This window comes from Chiloscyllium plagiosum, unplaced genomic scaffold (genome assembly GCF_037043375.1).
Source record: "Chiloscyllium plagiosum isolate Xiang-an unplaced genomic scaffold, Cpla_swu_hap1 HiC_scaffold_13, whole genome shotgun sequence".
In the NCBI taxonomy this organism is placed as follows: domain Eukaryota; kingdom Metazoa; phylum Chordata; class Chondrichthyes; order Orectolobiformes; family Hemiscylliidae; genus Chiloscyllium; species Chiloscyllium plagiosum.
The window spans coordinates 69,100,267-69,124,876 of NW_028270151.1; the positions used below are offsets into that span (position 1 = coordinate 69,100,267).

The 24,610-nt window shown below is 36.9% G+C and overlaps 2 protein-coding genes across 4 annotated transcripts in view; one reads left to right on the plus strand and one right to left on the minus strand.

Moving 5' to 3' along the window:
* gigyf2 (GRB10 interacting GYF protein 2) overlaps window positions 1–24,610 on the plus strand; it is a 254,103-nt gene that overhangs the window by 149,911 nt on the left and 79,582 nt on the right. For all 3 annotated transcript variants that reach the window (XM_087993722.1, XM_087993723.1, XM_043702938.2), the window contains one exon: window positions 21,759–21,932. In XM_087993722.1, the coding sequence (XP_087849848.1) occupies window positions 21,759–21,932 (174 nt within the window). The remainder of the gene's footprint in view (window positions 1–21,758; window positions 21,933–24,610) is intronic.
* Window positions 10,693–12,210, minus strand: kcnj13 (potassium inwardly rectifying channel subfamily J member 13). Its single transcript, XM_043702886.2, has 2 exons — window positions 11,717–12,210; window positions 10,693–11,309 (listed from the first exon to the last, which is right to left on the minus strand). Exons 1-2 carry the CDS (start codon window positions 12,186–12,188, stop codon window positions 10,693–10,695), a joined length of 1,089 nt encoding a protein of 362 aa, XP_043558821.2. The 5' UTR covers window positions 12,189–12,210.

Here is a 24,610-nt window from a genome sequence, read left to right on the forward strand (position 1 = left end):
TTTGAGGGAAGCTGGTAACTGTCAGCATGTGCTCATGCTTACCAACAAAGTCTTTTGCTCGAGTTCCAAAAACATCAGGTTTCAATGAAACTTACCAATAAGTTGCTCTCAAAGACTGTATGTAGATTGGCCAAATCAAATTTGTAACAATGCCATAGAGGACAAAATTCTGGAATGTATATGAGGTGGTTTTTTGAATGAATAATTTGAGGAACAGTAGAAGTAGACAATTCAGTCCCTCAAACCTGCTGCACCATTTAATGTGGTATGGCTGAGCTCAATTGCACTTTCCTGTCTGTTCCTCATGATCTTTTAACCTGTTACAAAATAAAAATTTATCACTTCAAATTTAGTCTCCCAGAATTGGCCACATTCTGAAGTAGTGAGTTCCACAGATTCATCACCCTTTGAGCAGCACGGTAGCTCAGCGGTTGGCACTGCTGCCTTGCAACACCAGGGACCCAGATTCTGTTTCACCCTTGTAGATTAGGTGGGTCAGCCATAGGAGATGCAGGGTTCCAGGGACAAGGTTTTTTGGGGGGGGGGGGATGCTCTTCAGTAGTTGATGTGGACTTGTTGGGCTGAATGGCTTGCTTCCACACTGTAAGGATTCTATGATTCTTCTATGATTTGAGAGAAGTAATTCTTCCACTAGGAGCCAACTAGAGAACAGGCTATCATAGACTGGGTATCGTGGAATAGGAAAGGAATAGTTGGCAGTCTAGCTGTGTGAGGTCTTTTGGGGAAGAGTAACCTTAAAATCCTAGAATTGTCTAAAAAGATGGAGTGTGTCAAAAATGATTCTGAGATTAGGGTCCTGAGTGTAAATAAAGGAAGCCGAGACGGTATGAGGCACGAACTGTCTATGATAAATTGGAGAGTGCTGCATAAAAAAAATTGATGCTGGAAAGGCAATAATAAACATTTTGAGAATGCCTGGATGAACTGCAACAATTATTAATTTCTGCTGGCACAAAATGGCTAACAAGGAATCAGGGACAGTATTAGATTCAAGGAAGGGTCATATAAATTGGCCAATAAAAGCAGCAGACCTGAGGCTGGAGCGCAGTTTAGATTTAAGCAAAAGAGCACAAAGTGATTGAGGAGGGAAATAGAGTAAGCCTGCAGGGAACATGCTATCTGATTGTAACAGCTTCTAAATGTATGATAATAGGAAAAGATTGGTATAATCAGAAACAGGGGAAGTTACAATGGGAAGCAAGGAGATGGCAGACCATACTTGTTTTGGTTTTGCGAAGGTGGGGACAAATCATGTTCCAAAATGTGAGGAATAACACAAGGTCGAGTGAGAGGGAGGATCTGTAGGAAATCAGTAGTAGGGAATTGGTATTGGGATAATTGAATTAAAATCAAATAATTCTAAGGACCTGATAATCTACTTGCCAGAATATCTAGGGAAATGGCATTGGAAATCATGGATGCATTGGTTATCATATTTGAAGATCCTGTACACCCTGGAGCAGTTCTTTGGGATTAGAAAGTAACTAATGTAACTTTCCTATTTTAAAAGGATGTAGAGAAAATAAGAAATTTGTAGTCTGGTTAGCTTGACAGTAGTGTCAGGAAAATTTGAAAGAGTTAAAGAGTTAAATAGCCGACCACTTGGAAAACGAGGACAGGATGGGATAGAGACAGCATGAATTGACAAAAGAAATTCATGCTTAACAAATCCACTGGAATATTTTAAGGCGTAATTAGTAGAGCAGGAGCCAGCGCATGTCGTTTTCTTGGATTTTTAAAAGGCTTTTGATAAGGCTTCATTTAAAGGATGTGGGATTGGGGGTAGTGTATTCAATGGATAGAGAGCTGTTGGCAGACAAAATGTAAGAGTAGGAATAGTTTTCCAATGTGGTAGCCAGTGACTCATGGGATACTGCAGGGACCAGTTCTTGGACCCCAGCTATTCACATTAAATATTAATATATACATATTCACAGGAATATCTCCCAAGTTTGCAGATTGCACAAAGCTGGGTGGGGGGTGTGAACTTTGACAGTGCTTTGGACAAGTTGAATGAGTGGGCAGATGCACAGCAGATGAAGTATAATGCAGATAAGTAAGATTATTTATTTAAGTAGCAAAAATAGCAAGTTGGATTATTACCTGAAAGCCAATTGTTTGGGAAAAGTGGAGAAGCAACAAAACCTGAGTCCTCGAACTCCAGTTGCTGATATTAAACATGCAAGTACTGCAGCCAGTGAAGAAGGGCAATGGTATCTTGGCCTTCATGGCAAGAGGATTTAAGTACAGGATTATGGATGTCTTGCTACTGCTGTACAGGGTCTTTGTACTCCAGGTATGATCTCACTATGTGCAGTTTTGGTCTCCTTGACTCAGGAAGGATTGTTCTAGCTTTGGAGAGAGCACAACAAAGGGTTACTAGACTGATTCCTGGGATGGCTAGGCAAAAGTGAGGATTGCAGATGCTGGAAATCAGAGTCTAGATTAGAATGATGCTGGAAAAGCACAGTAGTTCAGGCAGCATCTGAGGAACAGGAAATTCGACATTTCGGGCAAAAGTCCTTCATCAGGAATGGAGCCCTCCAATTCTGATGAAGGGCTTTTGCCTGACTCGTTAATTTTTCTGCTCCTCGGATGCTGCTTGACCTGCTGTGCTTTTCCAGCACCACTCTAACTTAGACTCTGGTTCCTGGGATGGCAAGATTGACGTACAAAGAGATGGGATCAGTTAGGACAATATTTACTAGAGGTTGGAAGAGGGGTTTTTCATATAAGTCTATAAAATTCCAACTGGTCTAGACAGTAATGTAGGAAGGATGTTCCTAATGACTGAGAGTCCAGAACTAGAAGTCTTAGTCTTCTAATATGTAATTTAAAACTGAGCTGAGGATAAATTTCTTCCACCAGAATGTGGTGAGCCTGCGGAATTCTGTGCCACAGAAAGGGATTGAGGCCAAAGCATTGAATATTTTCAAGAAGTTAGATATAGTTCTTAGGGTATGGGGCAAAAATGGGAATAGGGTTCTGAGTTGGATGATCAGTTGCAATCATAGTGAATTGTGGAGCAGGCTTGAAGGGCTGAGTAGCTCCTCCAGTTTTTGAAGTTTCTATAGATATAAGTGTTGTAACATTTACTCGTGCAGAAAATAACAGAACCGAATTATACTGTAGGCTTAAAAGCAACATACTTGGCAGAACCCTAATATTTAGTCTCCTGTTAGTTTGTATTAATGTTTTGATTTTTTTTGCACATTTCATTCTTCTTACTTTGGCACATTGCAATGTTACAGGACATTTTAGTTTCCGTATTCTAGTTCAGACACGATAATGATGGGAATAATTTAAAAATAATTTTAAGTTCTTTCAAAACGCAGCAGTACATGCAATATGCACTAATTCGCTACTGTGGATTTCTTAGTGCTAACAATTAATTGATTAAAAGCTGAAGCAAGCAAATTACCAATAATCCCTCAGGTGATTAGCCTTGCTGATTGTCATTCTCCTGTGCCTGAGTTACTCCTTCCCTATAGTTACAAAATCAGTGTTTTTTAAACACCAATTTTTATATCATGATTCCAGGCAAGGGCAGGCACTATAATGACAGCATGTTATAGTCCAATAATATTTATTTTAGAGCAATATATCTATCACATAATGATCCCTTTGTTTTACAAAATGTACCCTGGTGCTATCAAAGGGGTGGTTTCAGCTAGTTGGCATTCTAAGAGTTTGTGACTTATCTAAAGTGAAAACTTGTGAATTCTCGGTCTTAACTCAGTTCAAAATGGGTGTTTGATCTTTGAACGTTATGGCTTTGTTCGATTTGATAACATTTTGTGAAAGTAAATTATAACAAACAGGACTATCCTTGGCACTCTAAGCATTTTGCAAATCGATTCAATCTTTAGCATGTAATCGAACTTTAATAAAGCCATTTGTGTTACATTGTTTCCACTGGGTTATGGTTTTATTTTAAGTTCACAAAGGTATTTTCAAGGTTCCAACGTTTATTCCTGTCAGGGCTCTTGACACTTTTTTTTGGAGAAGTTATTTTTGCTTTTGCTTGGCTTCATCGCATCAGGCCAATCTATAAGAGTACGACGATAATCAATGACCTTTTGACTCAATTCTGAGAGTGTCTATTTGCTCATGTGAATTAGCAGTATTTTAAAAGATGTTTTCTTATTGAATGCTTACTATGGTCAACAGCTAGTGAATGTTCTCCCCAGTCTGCTGTGCACTATACTCCTAACAAGGACCATCTATTATCATGTAAATTGAACAAACAAATAAAAAATGGACTTAAACTCCAGTTCTTCCACCTCTGTCCACTATATCGATAGCTCCAAATAAATATTAAATCTGTCTAGGCTTCAATTGCTCTGATACAAAAACCTTTTCATTAATTTTGCTGTTTCTAATGATTGCTGGTGTGTTTAGTTTGATTTTGATTGTTTTAAAGCAGTTTTCCAAATAAATATCTTTATGTATGATTTATTTTTAAGGTTATCTCATTACTAGACTCATTAACTATTGAGTAACTGAGCAAATCTGAGTTCTATTATTCAGTGAAGGTTGACCATGCATTTTAGCTGCTTCATAATTATGAAAATGTATCTGCACATTAATACTACTATCCCAATGTAATTCCCATACAAGGTGTTCTTGGACTTTGGTGTAATCTTCTGAAAAGTTGAAGAGTGAGTTTTGGTCTAAAGATCTTTGATCATCTCCCCCGTGTCATTCTGATGTTTCAGGTAGTGGCCGGTCTGTGATAAGACGCAATTATTTTAAAAGGCTTTTATTTTTCTCATGGCAATGTTTTCATCTTTGCCATTCAGTTTATCTATCTTATCTATGCCTTTTAGTAGAATGTACATTAAATGAAGCTGAGAGATGTGCTGTTGAACTGAGACTTGGGATTTGGAAATGAAAATCCCTCATTTATTGGTGTGATTTTCTTGCATCTATCTCTTCTTTAAATCACCTATTCATTTTTGTTCATCAATTTATTTTGCATCCTTTCACACACAAACCCTGGAGGATCAGTAGTGTCCAAGAAAATATTCCCGCATCTTTAAAACATGAATGAAATATTTCCACTGGACTCCATGCATTACAAGCTCACATGCTGAAAACAGCTGCCTAAAATCTGGAACCACCCCAAAACTAGGTATTTTCAGAATGTGCCAGAGGTCTTTTAATTCTCATTTAGCAAGTTAAAATTAATTTGCATTGATAATTCGAATTGGTACTGCATTTAACTGTTTCAAATTTGCCTGCCAGTCGATGCATTCGATGCAGGTGACCCTTGACCTCATTTGAACCAGATGGGTCCAAATCATCCACAATTTGCAAGGTCACATTCAAATTTGGACACAGTCTTAGTCCTGAGACTACTATCTTTGAGAGGTTGTACCTGTAAGATGTTTCATTTATTAATTATTTACGTTAATAAAACCATTCATTTCACCTGACATTTCTTCATTTCACCATTATCTGAAATTCAAATAGCAATGTTGTTGGGCCAAGGGTCTTAAGTGTTTCTTCTCAAAATAAGCATTTTAGATAGTGGAGAAACAACTAGACTGCTTTTCAGTGTTTTAATTTTTTAAGTGAAAACTTGATTGATTCTTTCGTAGGTCTTGAAATATCAAGTCATTTGATTAGATTCGATTAACTAAAGTATGTAAACAGGCCATTTGGCCCAACAAGTCCATACCAACCCTCCGAAGAGTAACCCACCCAGACCAAATTCCCCCTGACTAATGCACCTAAAACTATGGGCAATTTACCATGGCCAATCCACCTGACCTGCACATCTTTTTGATTGTGGGAGGAAACCGGAGCACCTGGAGGAAACCCATGCAGATACGGGGAGAATGTGCAAACTCACGACAGACAGTCGTCAGAGGCTGGAATCGAACCCAGATCCCTGATGCTGTGAGGCTGCAGAGCCACCGTGCCGCCCTAAGAATCTATCAATTCTCATATCAAACGTGATGCCCAGACTAGATGGCGAAACAGGGAGTTTATTAAGTAGGCGCCATTTGTGTTTACAACTAGGTAGTGGCAACTTCTACATCCGCTTCTTGAGCATTTTGTCTGTCAGAGCTCAACACATATCCTGAACGGGTTACAGCAAAGTCTTTGCTGCAAAGTCTTTAGTCCAAATCATCAACGTGCTGTGACACTTGAGGTCTGCAGATCACTTTTTAAAGGCTGAAAGCTGTTGAATCTTTTGCTTTTAGCATTCATGCAATGATGATTTCCAGAGACGCCTGTGTCTTTAAGGAATGTTCAACGAATCCATCATAGCTTTTTTTCAAGAGTTCAGATTATTTTCTCCAGAGAGAGCTTAATTTTATATATTGTGCATTATTACATTTTACACTCAGCTGTAGGAAGGATATTATTTAAATTCAGAGAGGTCAGGGAAGATTTACCAGGCTGTTGCCAGGACTGGAGGCTTTAAGTTATAAGGAGATGCTGGATAGGCTGAGACTTTATTTCATTGGAGCATAAGAGGTTGAGGGATGACCTTAGTGGTTTAAATAATAATGAGGGACATAGATAAGGTGAATAGCAAAGGTCTTTTCCTAGGGTGGGAGAGTTCAGAACTAGGGTGTATATTTTTAATGTGAGAAGAGAAAGGTTAAAAGAGTCCTGAGGGGCCACTTTTCTCACAGAGGGTGGTTTGTAAGTGGAATAAACTGCCAGTAGAAATAGTAGATGCAGGTACAGTTACAACATTTAAAAGAACGTGAATAGGGCAAGTTTAGAGCGTTGTGGACCAAATGCATGCAAGAGCAATGAGCTTAGTTTGGGAAATTTGGTCAGCATGGAAGAGTTGGACCAAAGGGACTGTTTCTCTGCTGTATGACTCTAAGTTATATGGTGAATTGTGGAGGCTGTAGGAGAAGGAACCAACATTGGAAAGGGTTAATTTCTTTCCTGGTTTTCAAGTGAGTGGAGCAAATCTTTATCAGATGCACATCGTTGCATCACTCTGCATAACACTTTCCCTGCTTGGAAATTCATTTTAAACAGCCTTCACAAATCTTGATGTGGAGGTGCTGGTGTTGGACTAGGGTGGAGAAAGTCAAAAATCACAACAATGGTTTGTAGTTCAACAGGTTTCAAATAAACCAGTGCCATGTGATTTTTTTTTGACTGTTCACAAAGTTTTTTTAACCTAAGTTTGCAAAAGTTTTAAGTTTGTAGGAATTGAAAACAGCAAAAAGGAATTATTGTTGATTTCGAACAAAGCATTCTTATCAGACAAGATAGTATTTTGGATTAAGTTCACCTGCTTAAACATCCTTTTTCTTAAGAGTTTTACTTAAGATTTTCTTTGATCTATCCAAAATCATTAAATAAATCAGCTCCAATATCTCAAATTCTAATTAATGAGTAAGCATTTAAACGTAAAACGCTCAGTATTACATTTGAATAACTTAAGTCTAGATCTAAAGACCTCCACATATGTAGAAGTAATAACCAGCATTTCACAAAGCACAATGGAAGTCTAGTTTTTGCAACCTGACAGGTTAGTTAATCATATTTGCAATTTATGTCCATCTAATACTTATTAACAAGATAGATCAGAGAAGCATAAGCTTTAAAATGAAAAGATAAATTGTCACTTTTATTCTTTCTTCAGGCACCATTAAAATGGATTGATAAGATTGATAAAAGTTAACTTTCACAGTTTAAATAAAACCTTCACCATTCGTACACCAGAGTTAAGGGGCAAAGCTACCCAAGCTCAAGTCTGAAGCATCCATACCAGCCTCTGAAAGGACTGCAAGGCTGAAATGTTGGTTCCTTAATAGTAGACAGGGGGCACAACCTTTGCCATATTCCATTCATTTATCCTTTTTCTCCACAGAACCAATTTGCAGTTTCTAATGTTTGCTGCTCAACCTTGTTTGGAAGCGTAGTCCATAAGACCTGCCTTAACTTTTCTGTAAAGAAAAAGTACAATAGCAGTTTTTGTTTAAACTCAGTAGAATTTAAGCCAGTGTTGTTGAAAGTTCCACTTGGATTTCTGCAAGACTGGCTGAAGCTCATCACATGTAACACAAACACTTTACAGCTGCAAAGCTAAATTTTCAACCTGTGACAACGGATAAACTTGTGCTTCTAACATTGAAACAATTCAAAGTTTAACTACTTTTAGAACTGTAGAAAAGGATGTTCATTCTTTAAGACAAACTTTCATTCATAGTTCACAGAAAACAAAACCAAAATTCATTTACTTTCCCCTTAAAATAAGAATGTCACTCAGCTCTTTACATTTTTTTTTAACTTCTCAGATGTGGATTGGTTGGATGTTTATGCTAGTCTGACACATTTCTGATCTTTTTATCTGATTGTCCTTCAATAGGATGTGTCTCTGCATAATTCAATGGTTGGCTCCATCTGGGGATTTCTAACAGGGATATTGAAGATTTACCTTCTTTGTGCAGATCTCGTGTTCCACAGCTTGTTGATTCTTTTTATCCTCTTTCCATAAAACTAGAGCAGTCTAAGTAAACATTTCATTCCTTGTATCCTTGCCCTGAAACCTTCCTCAATTTTCCAAATTCCCTTGACTGTGTTAGTATGGTGTTCTTCTGTCGATCATAGAGAATTGATGATAGGATAGGATTGTGAGCATACTGGACACTATTGTATGCATTAAGTAACTACCTTTGTTTCGTTACATGATCTATCGTACTTATTGCACCTGGGTGGGGACACACTCAAAATGACTGTGGCTGAATTTCCCAGGACACCACCTCCCTGCTAGTACGGATCTAACTCTGGCAAATGTGTTTTTATGCTGATAATAGTTCATAAAGTATTTGGATTTTCTGGAAATAAGAGATGGTTAGGCAGGATGCTTACCATTAATTACCATTCTTTAGCCATATATAATAATTTTTAGTTCAGTCAGGAGTTATTTTATTTCAAAATGTATACAAAGCTTGAGGCATCCAAATTACTGTGACAAACCAGCTTTAATAATTGCAAAATAAAAACTGAAAGTTTCAAGTTGTATTTGTCCTCTTTCTACCAAATCACAGTAATTTGATTTCAGCAGTAGGAAATAAAAAAGTCAACCACTTTTTTTTGTTTGGGACCTGAATATTGTGCTCAGTTTATATTTTGCACTTTTATTCAATTACCAGAATGTTTAGCTTTGACAAAATTAATCTTTTGAAGTTATTGCATATGAAATATCAGGTTTTGAGGAATTTAGATGCTAGTGAATTGATGGTAGTTTGCCACGTTTAGAAAGAAATTCCTTTTAATTTGTGCAGTGATTAGTCTTAATGCTTCTGCTCACTGGCAGGAATGTTTACGCACATGGAGAGAGATGATACATCAAGACACTGAATTATTTTTCTATTTTTGAAACATGTGTCAACATCAGTTACATATTAACCAGGTACACAGAAAGCTGCATTCAGATTAAAAGATGCTACCAGGAAAAGTCAAAAGAATTGAATTGAAGTGTGTAGCTTCAGTTGCAGGGCAAACGGCCATCCATAAACTTTGGACTATCGTTTGAGATTCTGTAACTTTCAACCCTTTCCTGTAACTCATCAAAGCAAGCTATATTTCATTAGAGTTTTATTTCAATTCCCACAAACTTAGTACTTAAATGAAGATCTTTCTGCAGACGCAGGGATAGATTTGTATATTGAACTAATAATTTGTTCAATGTTAATGACATTATAGCGGAAGTTTTCATCTTTTTTATTTAAATCCCCAAACCCACATCCGCTAAATTCTGGACTGCATTTGACTAAAGATCTTGTGTGGAAGATGTTTACGTAACTATGCCACTAAATTTATTTGCATTTTCTATTTTAGCCTTGAACAGGCTAATGTTATTTTAAGTATTAACTGTTTAGTCAGAATATTGAAGCCAAAAGAATAGAATGATGCTTACAATTTTTGAATCCTCTTTATAATATAATTCAGCCCAATTTTCTGTTTTGGAAATTGAGCTGCAAAGTAATTACTCGTCTACCAGTTTTAAACTTCTGTGTCGAAGGTAAAAGTCATTTGTAACTTTTAATTTAAGTACGAAACTTTAAGGGATGAGATACGGCAAATGGTATTTTTCATTGTTAATGATTGTTTAGACATAGCTGTGGTTTATCATCAAAGTTTGAAGGCTTGATTTTTGCCTTTGTATCTTAAGATTTTCTTTGATATATCCAAAGCCATTAAATAAATCAGCTCCAATATCTCAAATTATTCTGATTTCAGTAATTGTGTATCTTATTGTAACATTTTTCTCGTACAGTTAAATTGCATTCATTAGCTGCCAATCATCTCAGCCCCCTCTCCACAGTCCAACATATGAGCTTGCCTAACAAATCTAAACTATATTGATCAAATAAATCTTGAAACTTGGTGGCAGGAATCATACAGGATGAAATAAGTTGTATATAAAGACTGACTATTGTATTTCAAGGTTGAGTTTTTGCAGTCTTTATACAAGGTACCATTTCCCGTTTAGATGGTGATCATATATATTTATCTCTTTTGTCAATAACTGTCCTGAAGCACCCAGATCCTTGATTATGTTTTGGTGTGATAATTTAAGGAGTGGATTTTGACAATAATTCCTCATTGTAGCTTTTCTTCAAACAATGGGAGCAATTTGACATTTGATATTCCAGTTGATAGCCTTTTGGACAAGTTAATGATTCAGACAGAACTATGTCTGAATAAGGCAGTGTCAGCATGATCACTGTTAATGCTGACAACACAATCATTTTGCCTTGGTTTCTTTGGATTAAGTAGCATAGGAAGTCCAGAAACTGTCTTGTCAAAGTTCTCCATGGCAATTTTGTAGTATCCTTTGGAAGTGCAGCTTATTACAGAGGCAAACTGTTGATTGAGTTTGATTTCCTCCGGTGTATATGAGGTTCTCTTTTGACAAGACTCAGCTGTGCCTTCCTGTTCCGCTGATAAAATAATTACTATCTCGTAGTAGGCTGGCATCTCTCCTTGAATCAGTGGATAAAGCGGGCTATTTTGATTGATAGTGTGGCAGAACGTAAGTGGGAAGGCAAGATAAGGGCATTCGTTTGAGTTCATATTGTCAGTGTGGAAGTCGAGGGTTGTCTGGTGAAGGTGTTGGTTTTTATATTCTTGGTATAAAATAGCAGTTACTTTAACATGTGTTAATGGATTTTGCCGTATGTTGGCTACTCTAAACATCAGGCAAAGCTCCCCTTCATGGTGTCCGACAGTAGCAAAGTAACTGAATTTAATTGCAGTTGTTCTTAGTTTTGGCCTGGAAATCTTTGCTACAAAGGCACCTGTAAAAATGAACTGCTGTAAGTAAAGTTTTGTGTAAAAACAAGCATAATTTCCAGCATTATACATTAATATATATATAGTGTGTGTATATTTTTATATATATGTGTTGTATATATAAAAAAATAAAAACTATAAAAGTATGAAACATGACCTCTGTCCTTCTACAAGCATTCCAATGAATAGTCTTAATATAAATTGAGCATGTAACCAATCATTAGCTTTCATATTATTTGCAAAAGTTCAGAAGACTACACTGTAAAGGTACAAAATTTTAGTAAGTTCTTAAATGTCCCTATTGCACTTCCACAAATTTTTAACCTGGTTTGATAGTTGTAGATAATTCACTTATCCAGGCTGTTTCAGAACCTAACAGTATTTATAATGAATTCTGTTAAAGAAAAATTACCTGTAATTAAAGCTTCCACCATAAGCCCCAATAACATTTGGACAGCAAGGAGAGCAATGGCTGCAGGACAGTCACCATCAGGGTACATGGTTCCATAACCAATTGTAAGCTGAGTTTCCAGTGAGAATGAGAAGGCTGCTGTAAAACTGTCGATATATTTCACACAGATGGTGTGGTTTTCAGGAGGATTGTTATGATCTGGCAAATCTAAATCTCCATTTGTATATGCCAATAAATACCAAAAGCAGGCAAAAAAGAGCCAATGAGTAATAAAAGCTCCTGAGAAAGTCAGTAACATCCAACGCCACTTCATTTCCATTAAAATTGGCCAGATATCTTTCAGGTATACAATGTTTTTTCTACTGAGGGTCTCTGTGTGTAGATTGCTGTGCCCATCCTTGGAGACGATCCTTTTGTACCAGGAGGCTACAAGTGGTGATGTGTCTTTTTCCTCATTGTCATTGAAAACCATGTCTGTTATTTTGCTTTCCTGAGTTAGCTGTAGAACATATTGTCAGAGCATTAATGCTTGCAACCTGATTTAATTGTCTCCTCATTATCTGTATTTATCTTTTTTAGCAATTACTCATGTATTGTGGATTTGTAAGATTACTTATTTATCTATTAACTGATTAAGTAACCTTTCATCATTTTTGTGCAAATGGTTCCATCCTAAAAGGTAGAGCTCATGCACTGTTCTAGTTTGTTGGGGTAGGGTATGGATTTGCAACTTGCTGGCATTCTCATTCTTTAAAAAAAATGCGTACTTGAGAATGGAAGCTAATTTATAAAAGAGCACTTAATTTTCTGCAATGCAGTGTTGATGTGGATGTTTTGCAATTGGCATGTGTTTAGATTAGGTATAATTTTAATTTTTTTTTCTGACCATTGTATATATTAGTTTTGGATTATATCTGGCTTTTCAGAGAGCATACTAAAAGTGTGATAGTAATTCATTATTGGATATAGGATGTCAAGATTTAAATTAATTTCCACAAATGAAAACATTTTGAACAGCCCAGTTTGCAGATTTATTCCTTCAGTTTAACTGGTAAGGATCTGATTTGAAAAATGCTCTTGGAAGTGTTAATTCTGTGTAAATGTAATAACTGTGTTTACTTAGCAAACTTTTTTTTATTTTATAGTCATTACTTCCATTGAATAATAGTTTAAGAAGCTGATCAACCCTAATAAACTAAGCTTGATATTTATTCGTTAAAAGTCAGTGGTCAAGATTGTTTGCTTCATGGCTTCATAAGGCCCGAGTAATGGTTGATGTCATTATATTTTTTGGCAAATATTATTTGGAAGGAAATTGTCTCCCATACATAGGTTTAAATATCCACAGGGTTTCTTAGACCTACCCAATAACTTGTTAGAATCAAGTTTTTTAATGCAGCTACAATACAGCTAGTAATTTAGAGGGATCTGTGTGGCTCAAATTAGAGAAACTGCAGGCTCAAATTAACTTTTTCATTCTAGGTACAAAAGTAGACATGTAGCCTTTTGATCTAAAATGAAATAATGAATTTGCAAGGACTACCTGCAGTGTCTCAGCCTGTGAAATGAGATTAGCAAGATTCCATATGAAGTTTTAGTTAATTGCATTCTTTTCGCTTTCAATTTGGAAAAGTTCCTGGAAAATGTTTTTGGTTTGGGTGCCTACTTTATATTGCAAAGTTTTTAGGTTAGTTTAAAATTTATATTTAGTTTTATTTTGCTTATAGGAGGGAAAATATGCAGTTTCAATTGCAAGCTTGTTGGCAATAGTTTCATACATTACAAAAGTGTGACTTGAATGTTGTTCTATACATAAAATGTTCAATTATTGATGTACATTAAATGTAAACTGGAAGATCAGTTATCCACAATGAAATTTTTCCAGTGTTGACTTTGTAAACCACAGGATCTTTACTTTCAATAATGACATACATATACGTAGCCACTAACTACACCATTTCCTGGGCTGATAGAATTAAACCAGTGTCATGAAGCATAAGTGAATCAAATTGACTTCAAAAGTAGCTGTTGATTTATCCAATAAACTTATGCAGTACATGGGCCCTCCTGAGATTTTGAATGTGGATGCTGGTTAATTCAATATTCCCAATTTAATAAAAGTACTTTTTTCCCCCCCAGGTTGCAGTAGAACATGTTTTCAAATATACGTTGAAATGTTCTATTAAAATTAAAATAACTATCTATGAAGTATTAATGTGGCTTTACATTTGAATTTTTGATCCCTAAATTTGCATTTAAATCTGTAGATTGGATGTGATCTTCCCTGAAGTTTTAAAATCTTAAGAAAATGATCTCTATATGTTAATATTTATGCATGCAAACGATTACGTTTGTTAATTTACATCATGCGTCCACGTATAATTAGATAAATAAAAATACTTTGCAATATCAGGTACTTACCAAAATTTGGAAGATTTAAATGTTTCTCGCAAATTTGGATTGCCGTTTTACTGATACCTATGAATCTGTTTATTGCAGTGGACACAAGATAAGGCTTGTGTGTACGCTCTTATGTGGTAATCTGTTAGAGTTACATGGGTTAGTAATGTGGGTATATACAATATGAACCATTGCTTCCTTTTGGAACTAATAAGATTAGTCATTTTGCCTGCAGGTGGCCAATTAAAAGGGTTGAAATAGTGAGACATGTCAGGTTATATTTGATGTTAGGTGGTTCAGGTAAATGTTTATCGGAGAAGTGTTTTAAATTTCTACTCATGCCCCCTCCCTATAAAAATGATACAAATCAAAACCACCTTCTGACAAAATGTTTATCGAACTGAAGTCTTTAAGTGAATTAATGTCAGATCTTTTCTTCAAATGTAAATTAAAATGGTACTTTTAAATTTTACACATAGCATTCTGTGAAGTATTCAACTGCTTTTAGTTCTCGATGTTTAAATTTGCATTTAATGCTAATGCATTAAATGTTAAGTTTTAAAGTATTTCAAATTGATTTTTCTGCATATACCTTAAAATTAGTGATTTACGAATGCAAATGATTGCATGGCACAAATGAACAATCTTGTAAAATGTGACAATGTTCAATAAAAACTTCTCAATGTTAGGCAGTTAACCAAAATATGTAGAATTTAAAGGTGACTTCTCACAGCTTGTAAATTTAACTTTCTGCTTGATGGATGCGTATGAAAATTTTTATTGCGGTGGTCACTAGACTCTGAAGATAAGGCTTGTGTGTACATACTCTTCTATCATCTTTGTCATGGAGCTATATAGGTTAGTAATGTCATTTACAGTATGATCTCTCGCTCCCTTTTTGAACTAATTTTGTCTTTAGGTGGTCATGGAGTCATAGAGGTGTAAAGCATGGAAATAGACAGTTTGGCTGACCAGATATCCTAAATTAATCTATTGCCATTTGCCAGCACTTGGCCTATATCCCTCAAAACCCATCCTATTCATATACCCTTCCAGGTGCCTTTTAAATGCTGGAATTATACCAGCCTCCACCCCTTCTTCTGGCAACTCACTCCATATACGCACCACCCCCTGTGTGAAAAAGCTCCCCCTTAGGTCTCTTTTATATCTTTCCCCTCTCACCCTAATCCTATGCCCTCTAGTTCTGGATTCCCCCACCCCAGGGGAAAAAAGACCTTGACTATTTACCCTATCCATGCCCTTCATAAGGTTACCTATAAGGTCACCGTTCAGCTTCCAATGCTTCCAGGGAAAACAGCCCCAGACTATTCCGTCTCTTCCTACAGTTCAAACCCTCCAACCCTGGCAACATCCTTGTAAATCCTTTCTGAACCTTTCCAAGTTTCACGACATCCTTCATATAGGCGGGAGACTAAAATTGCACACAATATTCACAAATGGCCTAACCATTGCCTGTTCAGCTCCAACGTGACCTTCCATACTCAATGCTCTGACCAATAAAGGAAAGCATTCCAAACGTCGCATTCACTACCCCATTTACCTAATACTCCACTTTCAAGGACCTTGCACTCCAAGGTCTCTTTGTTCAGCTACACAATTAAAAGAAGTGAAATAATTTTGTCAGATCGTATTCATAGTGTTGGGAGGTGCTCAATAAGAATGCTTATTGGAGAATCACATCACATTTCCACCATCTGCCCTCTGGACATGATGTAGGATCCTGGTTACTTCTGGTGAAGTTGGTCTCATCAGAGACAGATCTTCTTTGTTTGTGCAAGTTAGGTGAATTGACCATGTTAAATTGTCCATAATGTCTAGGGATGTTCAGGTGGGTTGGCCATGGGAAGTGGCTTGTCAGTTAGTCATGAAAACTTTTGTTAAACGTTTGATGCATTGTGGCATTCCATTTCTCTCAAGTCAATTACAAATGGACACAGTCAAGCCCTCTTTGCCTTGTTATTAAACTGTACCTCCCTCACTACAATTGTGGAGCAATACTGATAGTTATGGAGAAATGAAAAACCTGGATTGTCCTGTTTCACTGACACTGAAGTATTTGATGTATAAGTGATCTCCAAAGGGAGGGAAGCAATTTAAATGCAATAAATAAGGTATGTGGTAATCTATATGACTATTGTTAAATTTAAACAATTGAAACTTAATTAAAATTCTTGAGTATGGATTATTGTATCCCTCAGAGCAGCGAATTGCATTACTCTCAACTATTTTGTTGGATCTAATCTCGGATGAATTTAGGGCAGAGTTGCAGCACTTGACTATTGCCATGGTGTCTGATTATAGCTCCCTCTTGGCTATGTCACTGGAGATAAGCTAGACATTTTCACACTTATGTGCTGTAAAACGCAGTTAGTTTTGTCCTCAATCTGTGAAGGCTGTGAAGATTATCATATCTTTAATGACGAAGCCCAGAGGGAGCCATGACGACGGTTAATTACTGTAACTATGACTCAAATGCAGCTAAGACTGAATCCGTTTTAATAGTTAATAGTTTAATAATAATATCTCAAGGGATAGCATAACCAAGAATTTGAATCAATTTTTCAAGTGTTTAGTTTGACTGTACTTGTATAGATATGAATATAGCCAATTGGGTCTTGTGGTGCAATGATAGTGTCTATTATGCAAGTGACAATAACTCATTCAATTGAATTCAACCATAATTATATGCTTCCTTTCACACATCCCATGGTTAAAAGTATTTCCTGCAGCGATATTCATAACTTCAATATTCATATTTGCACACATCTATGAATTCATCATTAACAAATCATCCTTCCTCCTCTCTGCTTCCCCTTCTCCACCCTCAGTCTTCCTGATGCCTGCTGTTCTCCTCCCTAGCCACCCAATGAGCCCTCCAATATTAACCATCAGAAATCTTGCTTGTGATTCAAGTCAAGTCCCTATCCATTTTTCCATTGTCTTACCAATGATTGTTTTCTTACCTTTTGCTACATATTGTTTTATTAACAAAATATCGTTGCCAAATCTACAAAATAATGCTTTTTTTTCCTTATCCCATACGTGTAAATCCATGGTCATAACTTCACTGAAATCTCTTGCTAAAGACAGATTTACTATAGACTATCATGGTAACATTAGATTTTTTTTTTCTTATGTCTTACACTCTTCCCCACTCATTCCTCGCACCCTTTAATATCCCATTCTGAATTTTTGAGTCTGAAACTTGAGCTAATTTTCAACGCAGCTTTGAATTGTTGAGGAGCTCACATTTCCTAAGTACTATTTGGTGGTAGAAGTCTAGTTTCAGATGTAACATAATAAATCCTATTGAAGTCTTACAAGTAAAAATGACGGTATTCCAATATGGAGTTGGATATTTACTTGCATGCAAAAAAGGAATTGTACTTTATTGTACTTTTCATAATGTCTGCACATTATACTGCACTTTCAAGCCATTGAACTACCTCAGAGCAGTGAATTGCATTACTCTCAAATATTTTGTTGGCTCTAATCTCGGATAAATTTAGGGCAGAGTTGCAGCAATTGACAATTGCCATGCTGTCTGATCATCGCTCCCTCTAGGCTATGTCACTGTGTAATTATTGGTCTAATGTATTAACCAGGCAGCCCACTTGTGCATAGTAAGCTCCCATGAATAGAAATTAAATAAATTATTTTTAAAAATAAATGTTCTTAAAGATATGGGTGATGGTTCTAAATGTAACTGAACTTTCATCTCTCAATCTTTTGAGACTAATCTTTTGCAGATGTTAAGCTCTTTGATCGATCATTATCTAGCATATCCCTTTTCCTAAGCAGTGTTAACTTGCAAGTTCTCTGCATCATTTTTGTAACTAAAGATGTTAATGCTGAGAGGCTCGGCTTCTATTCTGACCAGCTTCAACATTCCACAATTCTTGCTGCTGGGTCAGGTGCCTCTTGCGGTGGAGTTCCATCCAATTTGTAAATACTATCCCACGTAAGTGGCCAGCGTCCCTTGCATTAATTTATTCCCAGTGTCATATTCTTCCCTGACAACTGAAGAAAATAAATTCACTGTTAAATAGTCCTGGTGTGAGGCAACACATAGCATTAATAAAGGGGATCTTTTAACTGTTCAGAAGTGTGCAAAGTTGAAAAGATATTAGATTAAGAGGGACAGAATTCAGTATTGCAAGAAGCCTTATTGTGACAATGATCTTAATTAGTTGCATAAAGTATGTTTTAGATTTCCATGCCAAATGAAAAGCTGCTATAAGCACACCAACTATATTTTGAGATGTATTGCTGATTTATTTCCCCCTCCCTTCACTGTAGTCAGTGGAAAGGAATATGCAGTCGGCTGTAGAATGGGTGGCTGATCAGGAGTGCAAAGTTTGCCATTAAAGTCCACCACTTGGACTGTTTTGGCATTGCTTGAGAAAACACATCTGCCTTTTGTTGCTTTTATTGACCCCATTGAGGTAGTTCTAGTATTTCTAAAGTTCATGAATTTCCAGTCATAGCAAAGATGAGGATGAGCAAATAGTGATTCTCTTGGTCTAATAGTCCTACAAAAGTCTGACTACTTGACCATTTGTTTCTTTGTCCTGCCTTCGCAAATCTGTTTAGTGAGAGCTTTTATTAAAATTGCAAGGCATAAATTTGTGCAGCATAAAAAATATTGTACAGTCCTCCTTGATATTTAAAGATTTGGCTCGCCAGTGGACCCTAGTTAAGAATTTGGGAGTCCAACTGACCCCATTTGTCTGGCTGGCACATTGAGCTTCAGTCTCGAATATATAACTCTGAAGTTTGGTACATGCATGTTTGGAATTTTTTTGGACTGCACATGAGCTAACTTGCACCACAGTTCGAACAATATCTCCCACGGAGATTTGAAGCTGTTTAAATAACCCATGATTTTTGTGATCCTATCTTAGATAAGATACTTGGATGTTAGCAAAGTATATCTTCATTTGAAAGGATGTCACTTTTATATGGGTAATACATGTAATAGCTGCCATACCATAATCCAATTTTATTTTTTGTTGATAGATTTTAGTATTGTATTGAACACTCCTTGTGTGAAAATTTGTGTTTAACTAAAAAACAACTGGTTGTTTGAAGAAAACATTGCATGTGCAAGCCTATAGTAAGACTGTAAAATGTTTGTTTTTTGTCAGTCTAAGCCTTCATTGATAATTTGAGTTCTTGACCCTCGCACTTTGGTCCTCATTGCAATCATTTGCCAGCAATCAGGGTACTCTAGCTTATATCCATTATCACATGGAGCGTAAGAGTGTACTTTAACCTCTAATTAAAGAATAACGCAAACAACATTCTGTTAATCTTTTTTTTCTTTTGAATATTGTGATTTTGATTAAATACTGGGCCCTGGTTAACCATAGCAGGATTTCTAATGGCCATTAGTTAGATTTATCTGTACGGCTTTTGGTTTAAAATATTTTGCCAAAACAAAGTTGCTGCAAGTGTAATCTGATGGGGTGCAGTGAATGAGATAAATGAAACCTGAGACTTGAGTCTCTATGACTAACTGAACAGGGTAACTGTAAACACTGAGGATTAATGATTTGGCAATAAACACAATAAGGAGGGTGAATTTAATGTCAAAGTATACAAAGCAAAGTAGATAAAAAGGAATTGAGAGATTGAAGAAAAGGAAGAAAAAGAAAAGCAGCTTCTATGAAACATTCAAAATTTGAAGAGATGAGAATTCAAGCAGATGTTTTAAAAAAAAGTAACCAATTATGTTGTAAACCACTTAATTATATTTGAAGTGATGAGACTTGACTTCCTGTGGCAAAATGATGAGTAACTCACCTCCTGACACCCCAAGTCTATCCACCATCTACAAGGCACAAGTCAGGAGTGTGATGGAATATTCCCCACTTGCCTGGTTGGGTGCAGCTCCAACAACACTCAAGCTCGACACCATCCAGGGCAAAGCAATCTTCTTGATTGTTTGTAGATGTGGCACCATTCAATCCCTCCACCACTGGTGCTCCGTAGCAGCAGTGTGTACTATCTACAAGATGCAGTGCAGAAATTCACCAAAGATCCTTAGACAACACCTTCCAAATCCATAATCACTTCCATCGAAAAGGACAAGGGCAGCAGGTACTTGGGAACACCACCAACTGCAAGTTCCCCTCCAAGCCACTCACCACCCTGACTTGGAAATATACCGTCGTTCCCTCACAGTCGTTGTGTCAAAATCCTGGAATTTCCTCCCTACCGGCATTTTGGGTCAACCCGCAGCGATTCAAGAAGGCAGCTCATCGCCACTTTAAAGGCAAAAAAGAATGGGCTATCAATGCTGGCCAGCTCGCGACGCCCAAATCCCACAAATGAATAAAAAAAAAGTGTTTTTTTTAAATGGGCAGGCTGAGGAAAAGATCCTGTTAATGCAAAAGTAATAGTGGAGCAGCATATCAGCAACTTCTGGATATTGATTCCTAATGAACAGCTGCACCTTGCCTGAACAATTTCCTCATAAGGAACAATGTAATTAACCTTTTAGTGTGACTTTGGCAGCAAATTTTGGTTTTGCATGACATTTGTTTTTATCTAGGCAGATAAATAAAATGATTTAGTTCATCTGCCACCTTGTAGAATGGTATCCTGGCATGATGGAATAATGGAATTAGTGATTAATTTTTATCATTTGGTCTACAGACCTATAAACATGAGAATCTAATTAGCAGAGAGCTTTTGAAACCTGGTTCCAAATTCAACAGATCTTTCCTAGTAGCCTGTACTTGACACGTCCCATGTCTGAAATTATTACTGTAAGCTTAAAGAAAAGAATCATTTGAATACTGTGCATGCTAACTGTTTCTACCTTTGAAATCTGTTCTATGAATTAAATAATCATTGAAATGCTGTTTGAGAATTAATTTGGAATGGAACTATATGGTGTGTTCTGTAGTTCTACTGTTTTGGACTGGGTGAAATAATATGATCTACATTACCCAGTTGCTTGAAAATCCCTAAAAACAGTAATAAATCACATTCTACACTTCCCCACCCAGTCAGAACAGGCTAATTTAAGCAATCCCCTCATAATCAAACCCCTCAGTCTTCTGTCTTTTCTCAATGCTTGTAAAGTTCTTATTATAGCAATCCAAAGCTATACATAGCTAAAAAATATGTTTAACATGTTATGATTCGCTTAAGAGTTGTGTATTTGTGGATGCTAAACAGAGAAAAGTTTTTATATGGTTGCTGATATTGACCTTGGAATGCATGCGAACAAACCTGTTTGAAAATTTTAGTCCAATCAAGTACTACAGGACAATAAATCCATGAGCAAGAAAAGATGGTAGTCACATCTGTCATCTGCTTACCAGGTCAGACTGCAAAGCCATGGACATTGAAACTTATCTAAAGTACATTATCTATAATGATATAGTGATCAACTGAATTTGGTGCTCATTTGGCTTTTAATTATTACTTCAGGATTTGTGCTTAATACAAGATTGATTTGACTTGCATTTGCTCCTGTGTCGAAACTAAGGTGAACTCTGGGCACTTGCATCATAGCTTTTGTCAGTAAAAGAGGATCTTGTCTAAGTAATCTCCCCAAGGTTTGCATTTAGGTGGGATGTCTAAAATTAAGCTTTTTGTTGGTGTCTAGGGAGACCATCTTTTGAAGAAATGGGATCATCAACAAGGAAGCATGAATTCACCCGTTCAGAGAGTGAGAATTGGCGAGTCAGTAGGGATGAGCAGAATGGTGACGACGACGATGGAGGTTGGCGTTTAGCAGGACCTCGTCGGGAAGGGGACAGATGGCAGCCTCATAGTCCAGGTATGAGAACAGAATACATTTTGGACAAGCTAATACTAAAGAGATGGCTGGTCTCTGCAATGCTCTACTTAATGTATTAATATGGGTACATTGTGGGACTGTGACTTCTATCATTTCTAAGGATAGGGTTGTATTGCTATATAGAAGAACCTTTGTGACTGAAGAATGAAAGAATTTTAAAGGCAGCATTTTAAATTGTTCTTGACAAACTTTGTTAAAACAGGATCTTGAAGTCAGATTTTAGTTCACAGATGACATGAAAATTGTGTGGTAAATAGCAAAAAACCTTAAACTTCTGGAGGATATAGATGGGATAGTCTAGTGGGCTGAACAGTGACAACTGGAATTTAATTCTGAAAGGTGATGCAATTTGGGATGACTAGTAAGGCAAGGGATTGCATGATCAATGGTTGAACCCAAGGAAATATAGATGTTCAGAGAAAACTTGGTGTTTGCTGGTGGCAATAGTACCAGTGATCAGCTGGTTAACAAAGCATATAAGATACTTTTTTTTTTCAATTTGAGGTATTAAATGCAAGAGCAGGGAGGTTTGATAGGGTTACATAAGACATTGGTTAGGCCACAGCTGGAGTATTGTATGCAGGTCTGGTTGCCACACTAAAGGAATTATGTGTTTGCATGAGGGCGGGTGCAGAAGAGATTCACCAGACATCGCCTAGGCTGGAACATTTCTGCTATCAAGAAAGGCTAGATAAAGCTGGGTTTGTTTTCACTGGAGCTGCGAAGTCTGAGGGGAGGCCTCATTGAGATTTACAAAATCAAATGGGTGGATAGTGAGATACATTTTTCCTTGCAGGCAACATAGATTTAAGCTAGAGAGCAAAAGGATTAAGGGAAATGTTAGGAAGAATTTTTTCATCCAACAGTAATGGGTACTTGAAGCTCACTGCCTGATCGGATGGTGGAGCCAGGAATCATTACACCATTTAAGATTGTCTCTTGAAGTGCCATACCATTTGAACGTAGTGCTGGAAAGTAGGTCTAGAGTAGATAGGTGCTTGATAAGCGGTTCAGGTATATAATTCTTCATCACATGTCGACAGGGTGATGAAGAAGGTGTTTAGCACGCTCACTTTCATTGTTCAGACTTTTGAATATAGGAGTTAGGACATCATGTTGACCTTGTATAGGATGTTGGTGATGCTTCTTCTGGAGTAGTGTCCAGTTCTGGTTACCCTGTTACAGGAAGAATATTATTAAACTAGAGAGTGTTCAGAAAATATTTACCAGGATGTTGCTGAGAATGGAGGGTTTGAGTCCTCAGGAGAGGCTAGAACATTTTTCACTTGAACATAGAAAGTTGAGAGGTGACCGTAGAGGGTAATAAAATCATGAAGCATATGAATAAAGTGAATGGCGGGTGTCTTTTTCCGAAGATTGGGGGATGGTTTCAAGATTAGGGGGCATATTTTTAAGGTGAGACATGAAAGATTTTAAAAAAGATATGGGGGGAGCTTTCATACACAAACTGGTTCTTGTGTGCAATGAACACTCAGAGGAAGTGGTGGATGCAGGTAAAGTTCCAACGTTTAAAAGACATTTGGATAAGTATACGAATAAGAAATGTTTGGAGGGATATAGACTAACTGCAGGTAGGTGGGGCTAGTTTACTTTAGGATTATGGTCAGCATGGACTAATTGGACCAAAGAGTCTGTTTCTATGCTGTGACTCTGACTGGTGTAGGCAAGATAGACGTCTTTCCATGCTGCAAACTGTGACTCCATTAACTCACTTGAAATGAGATTGAGGTAACTAAGTTATCCAAAAACTAATACGTTTATACTGGTCCAAAATTGAATATGCTAATCTTTTGTATCGGTTATTCTATTTAAAAGATTAATGGTCTTAGAGAATATAAGATGGATTGTGGGATAAAAGAGACAGTAGCAGCATGAATCTTCTGTTACCTGAGTGATGGGAAACAGTAATGGTTAATGGATATTTTTCTACTGGAGGAAGGTTTGAAGTGGAGTTTGCTGGAGGTCATCTTTTGGATCCCATCTAGGCCTTAATGTACAGGGAATAATTTCAAATTTTGTAGGTAATGCAAAACTTGGAAGCAATGTAAAATGTAAGGAAGAAGTTTTTGAAGTTTTAAAACTTCAAAACGGCGCAAAATGTTGTAGTGGACAGACAGGTAGCAGGTGAAACTTGGTGCAGAAGAGTGGGAGGTTGTAAATTTTGGTAGAAAGAACATTGAGAGGTTATGTAAAATAACGGATGCAGGTGTCTCTGCACCTGCATAACGACTATAGCATGTATCTGTGCATAAATGTTCATGACGTAAATGTCTTTTGTAGTCCAGGTTGTTCTGCTACAATATGTATTTCATTAATGCAAATTTGCTATAATGCAATTGATGAATTGGGACACTGATTCTATAGTGTGAACTTTAAAGCATGTATCCATTATAATGGATGTAGGTTTGTTTGCTGAGCTAAAGGTTCATTTTCAGATGTTTCGTCGCCATACTAGGTAGCATCTTCAGTGAGCCTACGGATGAAGCACTGCTTTCTATTTGCTTGGATTTTCTTGGGTTGGTGACGTAATTTCCTCTGGTGATGTTATTTCCTGTTTTTCTTTCCTCAAGGAGTGGTAAATGGGATCCAAGGCCATGTGTTTGTTGATAGAGTTGTGATTGGAGTGCTATGCTTCT

Coding starts and splice junctions, on each gene's coding strand:
- kcnj13 (XM_043702886.2), bottom strand. CDS start 12,188: ATGGTTTTCAATGACAATGAGGAAAAAGACACATCACCACTTGTAGCC. Junction 11,310..11,716: donor GGTGGAAGCTTTAATTACAG/GTAATTTTTCTT, acceptor TCATTTTTACAG/GTGCCTTTGTAGCAAAGATT.